The sequence below is a fragment of the Neltuma alba genome, unplaced genomic scaffold (assembly GCF_004799145.2).
Source record: "Neltuma alba isolate B1F8T4 unplaced genomic scaffold, ASM479914v2 tig00011195_pilon, whole genome shotgun sequence".
NCBI classification, from domain to species: Eukaryota; Viridiplantae; Streptophyta; class Magnoliopsida; order Fabales; family Fabaceae; genus Neltuma; species Neltuma alba.
This window is the reverse complement of record NW_021635919.1, coordinates 565528-576417: the sequence shown is the minus strand read 5'-3', so window position 1 is coordinate 576417 and position 10890 is coordinate 565528. Positions and strand designations below refer to the sequence as shown.

The 10890-nt window shown below is 35.5% G+C and overlaps 1 protein-coding gene and 1 long non-coding RNA gene across 3 annotated transcripts; both read right to left on the bottom strand.

The window, feature by feature from the left end:
• Positions 1-3645: 3645 nt before the first annotated feature.
• On the bottom strand, positions 3646-5740 carry LOC114762106 (uncharacterized). Of its 2 annotated transcripts, none has more exons than XR_003742226.1 (3): positions 5690-5740; positions 5388-5505; positions 3646-3750 (listed from the first exon to the last, which is right to left on the bottom strand). It is a non-coding gene; the product is annotated as an uncharacterized LOC114762106 (long non-coding RNA). The 2 variants fall into 2 exon arrangements; XR_003742225.1 differs by having other exon boundaries at positions 3646-3746.
• A 2338-nt stretch (positions 5741-8078) lies between these two features.
• LOC114762143 (protein IQ-DOMAIN 1-like) lies at positions 8079-10319 on the bottom strand. Its single transcript, XM_028951601.1, has 5 exons — positions 10254-10319; positions 9897-10073; positions 9148-9378; positions 8953-9066; positions 8079-8848 (listed from the first exon to the last, which is right to left on the bottom strand). The coding sequence occupies exons 1-5, from the start codon at positions 10317-10319 to the stop codon at positions 8240-8242; spliced, it is 1197 nt and encodes a 398-aa protein (XP_028807434.1). The 3' UTR covers positions 8079-8239.
• Positions 10320-10890: the final 571 nt, after the last annotated feature.

Here is a 10890-nt window from a genome sequence, read left to right as displayed (position 1 = left end):
TTTCTTCTTTTGATTCCGCCATGAGAACTATGTCATCTGCGAAGAGCAATGGACTTAGGGATTCTTTCTTGAATAGGTTCAGTTAGAGCATCCAAATAATATTAAACAAGTACAAACTCAAAGAAGATTCCTGATATAGGCCAATCTTAATAGGAAAGTTCTTTGTTTCACCTTCAGGCGTCCTTACACTGGTAGTTACCACCCCCTCATACATATCTTGTATGGTTTTGATAAAGCAACCTGTAACCTTTCTTTTTCAAAGCCTTCCATATTACTTCTCTTGACAGACTATCATAAGCCTTTTTCAGATCATAAAAACCATATGTAAATCCCTTCTTTTACTCTTATATCTTCCATTCCCCCTTAGTAAATAATTGCTTCTGATGTGGATCTCCTTGGCATAAATCCAAATTGGTTTTCTGAAATAAAAGTCTCCAGTCTCAATCTATATTCCATCACTTTTCCTATAACTTCATTGTATGACTCATAAGTTTATTCCTCAGAAGCTTGCACAATTTTAAATGTCTTCTTTATTCTTGTAAATAGGAACTAAAATGCTTCTCCTCCAATCATCCGGCATATTTTTATAGTGTAAAATTTCATTAAAAAGCTTGATTAGCCACACCTCACCCTCATTGCCCAAAATATTTCCAAACTTCAATAGGAATACTATCAGGCCTAACGGCTTTACCATTGTCCATTTTCTTGAGAGCTGCTTAATCTCTCTGATACGGATCCTGCGGTAAAAAGCCAAATTCTGATCATCTTCGTTAATTAGCAAGTCCTGTAAGTCCTTAATCACATAATTGCTTCCCTCATTAAACAACTTGTAAAAGTAAGCCTCTCATCTGTCTTTAATATCACCATCAGTAACTAGCACTTTACCATCTTCATCCTTTATACACTTGGTCTAGATCTCGTTTTTTCCCCTCCCTTTGCTTCGTAATCTTGTAAATATTTCTTTCTCCCTGTCTTTATTCCCAACTCTTGATAAAACCCCCTCATAAGCTTTAGTACGTGCTTCATTCACTGCTCTCTCTTCTCTATATCTGTTTTAGCCAACTGATACTTTTCTCGTTTTCTATCTATTGTACAATGTATGGCCTTAAAACATCTCTTTTCTGTTTGACTTTCTCTTACACACTCTTATCTCTCTGACTAGGAGCTTTAGATTCTCCCAAAATTGCTTTAGCTACGAAACGAACCCTTGTAGTTATCTCTTCCCACATCATGTTTGCATTTCCCTGTGACTCCCAATTCCCTTCCTCCAAAAGGATCCTTTTGAATAACTCCTGCTTCTCACCCTTTAACTGCCACCACTTAACCCTGGTTTTACCACTTGATGGTACTTTTGTCTGGTATTCTTAAAACGTACATCAAGAATAAGTACTCTATGTTGGGCAATCACCCCATCTCCCCCGGAATCACTTTGCAATTAGTATACAGTCGCTGTCCAGATTCTTACCAACCAAAAAAATCAATCTGTGATTTTGAGGCACCATTCTTGTATGTGATTAAACGCTCCTCTCGCTTCTTAGAACAAGTGTTTGACAATCTTGAGATTGTATACAAGAGAAAAGTCGAGAATAGATTGTCCTCCACTATTAAGCTCCCAAACCAAAACCACCATAGGCCCTGCTGAATTGTTCTGCTTCCTTACCGACATGTCCTAAGATTCCACCGATAAAATTTTTTCTTCGAGTGGTATGCTTTGAACCAACCCCTCCATATCTTTCTAAAACTTATCTTTAAGGTGTGTCTCTGCCCCAAACTGAGGTGTATAGGCACTAATGATATTGATAGTATTCTTTCCAATAATTACTCTTAAAATATTATTCTATCATCAAACCTTTTAACTTCTACCACATTTTTTTTTCATGTTCCATCAACGATGATACCAACCCCATTCCTTACACTCACCTTCCCTGTGTACTAAGGTTTATACTCTCCAAGTTCCTTGGCAACTTCTCTAGTCCATTTGGTTTCTTGGAGGCACAAGATATTAATCCTTCTGTTCCTCATAACTCCTACTACTTCCATAGATTTCTCATTCAGCATCCAATATTCCAAGCGCCAAATCTAATCTTGGTTTCATGAACTAACTTCTTTAACTCGAGCCATACAGCGCGTCACTTCTAAGCAAGAACTTAGTACAGAGCATTGGCATAATTACTTTGTTGATCCATGTTCATCAGATTTGACAGGTTTTTATATTGGCTGTCGAGGGCCTAACACAACCCTCCTCCTTTATCCGGGCTTGGGACCGGCTATACAATACAGGCGGAGTTAATATAGGCCAATATCAATCTAAGAAAATAAAGGGCATTAATAAACGTTTCTTACACCATACTAGAGACAAAACAGATTATGAACTTTAATCTATAATTATGCTCACTGGCTTTATGGCTCTACACATGTGACTGTTGAAATAAAAATAAAAACATTTTCATTTTATATTTTATCTTTTTTGGAGGATTTGATTGTGCCAATTTAATCGTTCAAAACAAATTACCTGAGCTGAGAGAGAACGAGTCAGTGCTCCCCCTATCTCTTGATGATTGCATCTTGCTTCATTTGTATCTTTGCTTTAACTTCATCCACAGCTCCTAGAACGTCACACGGGTACATATTCCTTCCTGGAAATTGCAGGTACAGAATTTTACATGTCAACATCATCTTAGTATCTGCTAAACTGCAAAGGAGCTTGAAAAGATGATACCTCAGCTTGCTTAACAGGATCAGTAGCTTGTTTGTGATAGTCATCTAATAACTTCTGAACAGCCTTCCCTACCGAGGCATCCTCAAATGTTGGAAAACATTAGTGAATCTATTTGATAGGATTTGTCAGATATTGGAACAAATATGGTGATAATTAGTTTCCAATTTATAAGTGATTAATGCATTTGGCTGTGGGGAAAAAGGGAAACACGAAATTAGTGCAAAAGATGCAAGCACGTGAAAAACATATGCTTGATAAGCATACCAAACCTAGATTGAGATCTTATGCAATAATAAAGTAAAAGAAGCAAAATGTGTCTATGCCACTATTTATTGTATCCACTTTTATTTTCTGTTGTCCATTTAAGTATTTACTCTCAACATGCAGATCAACATTCCTTGGAACCCTCTCTTAAAAACATTGAGAAAGAGGGTAATAAGTGTTGTTGTTATAACCCTCCACCAACAAGAGCATTTTAGGAAGCTGCAAATATGATTAGGTCTAGCAACACTCAACATGAAAGAATTTCACATGTATACCAGTCTGATCATTTAAAATAAATTACCTAAGCTGACAGAATAAGCCATTGTTACATGTACACCATCCTTCCTGGAAATTGCAGGTACAGAATTTTGCATGTACACCTGTCTAATCTCTCAAAATAAATTAGCTGATAAGCCATTGACCTCTCCCTCTTGATGCTTCATTTGTATCTGTGTTTAACGTCACCCACAGTTCCTGGAATGTCACATGTACACCATCCTTCCTGGAAATTGCAGGTGCAAAATTTTACATCTCAACATCTTAGTATCTATTCTGCTAAAACTGTGAAGAGCTAGAAAAGATGATACCTAAAGTTGGCTTAACAGGATCAGCAGCTTGTCTGCAATAATCATCCAACAATTTCTCAATAGCCTTCCCTTTTGGAGACATCCTCTCAGTGCCCTCACACGTCCATGCACCCTTAGTGTTATGGCTGCTTGTAGAATCACTTCCCTCCCTCTGACTATTGCTTGTAGCCTCACCACTGCCTTAAAAATTTTGAACACGTTCACAATTTTATTATGAACATGGATAAGAAAATCATTAGTGACTCTATTTAATGGGATTCTTTAAATATTGGAACAAATATGGCGATAATTAGTTTCCAATGTCTAAGTGATTGGTGGCATATGGCAGTGGGGGGAAAAAGGAGAAATGAGATCAGTGGAAAAGATGCAAGCACATGAAAAACGGAGGCTTGATAAGCATGCCACTATACGAAACCTAGATTGCGATTTTTTGCAGTAAAAAATAATGTATTTGGCGAAATAAAAGAAACAAAATATATTTGCAACCACTTTTTTTGTATCCCACTTTTATTTTCTGTTCTATCTCTCTGTAAATCCATGTAAAGTATTTACTCTCAAAATGCATATCAAGATTCCTTGAAACCCTCTTGTTATAACCCGCCACCTACCAATAGCATGTCAGAAAGCAGCACATAGGTCTGGACACATTCGGCATAATTTATCTCAAGTTAATAAAACAATAGCACACTGTAATTAAGATTTCTACAAAAGGCACAGAAAGATCAATTTTTACAGGTGAAGACTGTGCTAACATTAAGAGGCCTCAAGTATAATGTAACAAGTTGGATCAGTTACTAAAACCCTTATAAAAAATTGAGATGAAAGATTTGAAAAGCAGAAAGACAAGCATAGTATGGCTTAAAGTATGGTAAAAAAGTTCATAAATGAGATGCTCATAAACACTCAAATCCTTTAAAATCTTCAGGTAAACGATTTGGAAAGCAGAGCGACATGCAGAACATGGCTGAAGCATGGTAAAATTGGCCGAGCAGCGAAAATCCCACTTACTAAGAAACATCATAACAAAGATTGCATGCGAATAGCAGACCGTTCTTGCTTGATCAACCTCAAATCTAATTTAGGAGCAGCTCGGACCGCCACAGTAGTCATGGCACAAGCAAATGCATCATCCACCACAAACGTAGATGAACCAGACTAAAGCATAAAAAGACAAGGATGCAAAACTTTGCATATGAGAGGAAGGGAAGTCATAAGCTGAGGGTTCTCTTCAGTGAAAAAAACTGTGTTCATCAAATTAGGCATCAGGAAAGCCGCACAATCAAATTGCACAGCAAATCTGGAAATTAAATGAGAATGAAGATTTCATTCCAGTGGAGGAGCCATAGGATCGTCTAGTTAACAATCATATCCAAAAACGTAGATGAGTCCGACTGAAGCATCAAGATACAAGGAGGCGGAACTTTGCATATTAGATAAAGGGAACTCATAGGCTAAGGATTCTATTTAGTAAAGAAACTGCGTTCATCAAATCAGGCATCAGGAAAGCTACACAATTAAACCGAGTGAGAAATCAGGAAATTAAATGAGTTGAAGATGCCATCCAAGAAGCCATAGATCTTCCAGTTGATTAACCTGGAGTATCGCACCATATGCATATTAGCGACAAAACAAGATTTCATCCAACTCACAAAAAATAATTGAAAATAAACCATCGAGAAGCAATTATGAATGAATACTTTATGGCAAGACATTCAAAAACCAGGCTCTAACTTTTGGATAAGAGATCTGACCAGGAGCACCGGCAAGAGACAATCTAAACACAATAAAAGAAGAAAGCAAAAGGAAAGACACAATACCTCTGACCCACAATTCGGGTTCCGCGCTTCCTTGGAGAACGCCCTTTCTGAAAATCAATCAGTGCTCTCTCCAACAGAGTCCTCCGAGATTCTCACGTCGGGAAGAGGGGAGAGCAATCTGTACAAGATAGATCAGTATTAATTCAAGAAGAAGACGGATATACGTTTCTTATTCGATACTGGAGTATGAAGATCTCACTTCATAAATATCTTAATAAATGAAATTTGCGTTCAAAGCATGACATAATTTAAGCATAAAAAAACAGGGACACAAAACTTCCATAGCATAGAGGAGAGGAAACCTTAGGCCTAGGAAGTAAAGAAACTGCGTTCATCTAATCGGGCATCGGGCATCGGGCAACAATTAACTGCGGAAAAAGACATGGAAAACAAATAGCCAGACGACATCCACATAAAATGCTTGGGTAAAAGCTTTGTTTCGGAACAACATCAACAATCTAAACACAAAAAAGAAGAAAGCCTAAGGAGACAGCAGAAGAATACCTCTACTTCTCTTGGAGGCTTTGGAAGCGACCGAATCAGTTGTCTCTGTGCTCCGAATAGACGGAACTGAAAAGGTTGCACTTATGAACGGTAAAATTCGACCGAGGTGGAAAAGTAGCCGTTGGAATGCAAAAATAACACCCGAAGAACGCTGAGACTTGGCCGGCCCGCTACACAAACCCATGAAAAAAAAAAGGTTATATATTAATATCTGAGAGTGTTAAATTATAGATTTGTACTTAATAGGCTGGCAAACAAAAAAAGATTTGTACTTTATTGCTCTCATTTGCCAGTCACTCATAGGTGAAAACAATAAATGAACTGCAATTTTTTCTCTGAATAATATAAATATTTTCTCTATTGTAAAAATAAACATTTTTATCTAAACAATAACATTGTCAAGACAGATTCTAAAGTATATCATTTAATTAAAAATCATATTAAAATAAATTTTATTTACTAATTTTTCCCTCCCCATGCTAAATTCTTACTTTATCTTTGCAAAAATTTTATCAAAAAAAAAGTTGCAGAGCAAGAAAAAATATTTTATTTTATAATCATGTGAGCGTGCTTAAATGGTGTCTTCTTTTTTTGTCAATATGTATATTTAAAGGATTAATAAATAAGTTTAAATAAACAAAAGTAAAAATTATTGCAATAATAATAATTTAGAAATAAAAAAGTAATTAACTTTATAATATGGTCAAGGTTAATCAATTTAATAATATAAAATTTTGTAAATATAAATTAAATTTTCTTGATAAATAGAAGTGTTCAGATGATTTTTAAGTAATATTTCTGTTAACAAGAAACTTTTTTGTTAAAATAAAATGTCAAGTACAATTTAACTGGCAACAATGTAATACTTTTTTCAATGGATGTTTATATAAATTATTAAAATAAATAAAAAATTTCTTTGGCATTAGTTAACCAGAAGAAATGCTACTTAAAAAAAAAGGAAAATGGTAAAATAAACGGTCAAAATAGAAAAATTCCATACAAAAACCCGTTTACAAAAAATGTTTGTCAAAACCTATATTAATGTTGTCATAAGTCCCTATTTGTAATTTTTTTATTTTAAAAGTTTCTTTTTGCCATTTTTCCAGAAAATATTACAGGATATTAGTGTGCTAAATAAAAATTTGTTTATAATAATGTGAGTGTGCTCCAATGATGTTTTTTTTTGTCAACATATATATATTTAAAGGATTAATAAAGAAGTAAGTTTAAATAATCATGTGAGTGTGCTTGAATGATGTCTTTTTTGGTCAATATATATATTTAAAGGATTAATAAATAGGTAAGTTTAAATGAACAAAAATAAAAACCATTGCAGTAATAATGATTTAGAAATATAAAATTAATTAACTTTATAATATGGTCAAGGTTAATCAATTTAATAATATAAAAAATTTATAAATATAAATTAATTTTTTTTTTATAAATAAAAGTGTTTAGATGACTTTTAGGTAATATTTCTGTTAATAAGAAACATTTTGTGAAAATAAAATGACAATAGTATTCATCCAGTCCTAAACATAAGATTCCTTTTGTAATGTATAATTTAACTGGCAACAATGTAATATTTTTTAATGGATGTTTATATAGATTTTTAAAATAAATAAAAATTCTGTGGTATTAATTAAATAGAAGAAATGCTACTAAAAAGAATATTACAGGATATTAATGTGCTAAAAATTAATTTAAAATAGTGAGTAATAAAATAAGACATTAATATAGTTCTTGATTCTTTAAATTTGTCTTCATTTTGGTTTTAATCTCTTTAGGTTTCTTTTATTTATAACATTAGTTCTTATAATCTGGTAAAAATCTGGATTATTTCAACGCTTGAAGGATTAAAACCTATAATTTGAAACTTGAAAAACCAAAACTAAAATGAGAATAAACTCAAAAGACCAAAGATTATATTAATCCTAAGAAAAACTAATAAAAACCAAAAAAATTTAAATTAAAAAAGAAAAAGAAAAAAAAAAGGAGGTGCGTGGCTCTTCCCCAAAAGCTGTCGTTTGGGGATGAACATTCCCCGCTTGATATTTTACAAATTCTCTTTCTTGTTTTTTTTTTTTGGGCCCTGAACAAATTCTCTTATTTAAAGTTAACCAGTGTTATGCAAACTTTAGTTTATTTTATTAAAAAATATAAAAGATGCATCATTCATCATCATTCTTAAATTCATGAATTTAAATTATACTATTTCGATGGCAAAAGAAAAATACACTATTTCATTTTCGTAGAAAAACCACTTGTAATCTACATTATCCATGAGTCATTCTCTACATTTGTATCTCCCAACAAGCTGTTGAAATAAAATCTATGGAAGGTTGAGACTAAGCCAACCTTTGTTGTCTCGCAAAGTTTCTCTGTTGGTAAGAAAACCTTTCAGGTGTTGCACAAACACCTTTCCACAAATTAACACAAGGATCAGAACCAGAACAAATGCTCCTACAATCTCCACTCATATTCAAGTAACGACAAGCTCTTTGTTTGGCCCTAGTTGACTCTGTCAGATTCATATAGCTAGGTCTATGAAAAGTCTTTTCCTCCCTCGTTTCCTCCGCAAGAGTATTGCTGCTAAATGGTACACAATGTGATATGGATGTGTATGAAGTTGATGATTCAGGGCTATCATCAAAAGTGCAGCTTTCAGAACTCGAGGTTGAAGATGATGATGATGATGTCAGAGTCGATTGGCTTGTTGTAAGAGACCTACTGGAAATAATTTCGGTCACACCATTCCTTCTTGCTTTGATCAACCCTTGTTCTTGAACAAGATCATTGCTTTTCCTGGACAATGGAGTGATAATGTCAGTTGAGTCATAATAGTTACCACCGTCCATCAACCTGCTTTCCCATGGCTTCACTGTCATCCATTGCTCTAACAAGCTCTTGTTCACTGTCTTTGTGCCTCTTGCTTTTGGACTTCCACCCACTCGTGCCTGTTCAAATTAAAGAAAATTAGAACGAAGTTTAAGATTTTTGTTGCAAATGTTGTCTCTTACTTGAGGATTTGATTACGCCTGAGTCTGAGACTGATCTTTACCTGAGCAGAAAGAGAATAAGCCATTGCTCTCTCCCTTTTGATGACCGCCTCTTGCTTCATTTGTATCTTTGCTTTAACTTCATCGACAGTTCCTGGAATGTCACACCATCCTTCCTGGAAATTTCAGGGACAGAATTTACATGTTAAATAGACCTTAGTATCTGCTAAACTGTGAAGAGCTTGAAATTATGATACCTCAGCCTGCTTAACAGGATCTTCAGCTTGCCTGCGGTAATCATCTAATAATTTCTGAACAGCCTTCCCTTCTGGAGACATCCTTACATTCATTGCCCTCACACGTGCCTGAACTTTAACCAGAGCATGCATGCACCTTAGTGTTATAGCTGCTTGCTTTCTCACTCGCCTTCCTCTGAATATTGCTTGCAGCCTCACCACTGCCTTCAATGCCCTCAAAGCTCGTCTAGCCTACATCATGTATTGTGAACACGTTTAGCAGAAGTTTATAGCCAACAAGGATATGGAAAAACATTAGTGATTTATTTGATGTGATTCATCAATCATTTGAACTATGGTGATAAATGGTTTCCAATGAATAACTAGCTTCTGGCATATGGCAGTTGGAGGGGAAAAAAAGAAAATGAAACGAAAGAAACAAGTAATGTGTTTAGTGAATCTATCTGACGTGATTCTGCAATCACAATAATGTATTTATTAAAAAAAACTATGGCACACTACAATTATTACTATTTCTACAACAGCCACACACAAAATTTAAAAAAAAAAGAAAGAAGTTTTTACAGGTGAAGACTGTGTTAAGATTAAGAGGTCTTAATTATAATGAACTTTAGTTAGATCAGCTACTAAAATGTTCATACGTGAGACACTATAAACACTCATCCTTGAAAAGTTGAGGGAAAGGAATTGAAAAGAGAGCAGAGCAACAAGCATAGTCTGGCTAAAGTATGGTAAAACATCCCACTTACTAAGAAACCTCGAAACACAGATTGAATCCGAATGGCAGACCATTCCTGCTTGATTAGCATGAAATCTTTAGGAGCAGCTCGGACTGCCACAGTAGCCATGGCAGAAGCAAGCGTATCATCCACCGCAAACGTAGATGAATCAGACTTCTCTGAAGCAGCTTCGCGCTTCTTCTGATGCTTTTCGTGGAGGACCCAAATCCAAAACCTTCTGAAGAGCTTCTCCACAGCCTCCACTTCTTCTTACTCTTATCCCCAACCTTCCCTTTTAAAATCCAAATCCAAAAGCAGAGCAGTTATAAAAACACACTCTGAAGTAACAAGCTGACAGAACATGAAGAAAGTAGCTAAGGGACTTACAGGGTCATTGGAGGAGGGCTTTTTATGAGAAATGAGGGATTTCAACCATCTTCCGAAAGCACCCATTTGGTAAAGATTATCTTTGAGCAGGACAGAGAAGATCAGATAATTCAAGTCCTGAAAATGTGATGTGAATGTAGACGGGCTACAGAGGTTACGAGTTTTCCTGGGGTTTCTGAATTCAGAGCGAAGGGCTGTCTCTACTTATTAAGTAAGGCGAGCATGAGACAAAGCTGAGAGACGAGAGCGTCTTAAATTTGTTTGAAATTTGAAATTAAATTGTCCCTTTGTTTTTTTTTGCAGAAAAGCGGGTCGATAAACCGTAACGGATATCTGAGAGCGAGGTCTTTTCCTCACGCTCCCTCCGATTTGACAATGCGAATGTCGACGTCACTAGCCGGTTAATACGGGCTGGGCTCGCGGGCCCAGCCCGCCAGCCCGCCCAAAAAAGGCGGGCTTGGGTTGATGTTTCCCATTGTTCCCAGCCGTCTGGTGCGGGTTACTTAGCCCGCACCGCTTTTGGCCTGCTCCGCCGCGGGCTAGCCCGCCAGCCCGTTTTTTTTTTTTTTTTTTACTTTTTCTGATTTTTAATACATTATATAATATAGTTAGATGATTTTGACCATTAATTTCATAT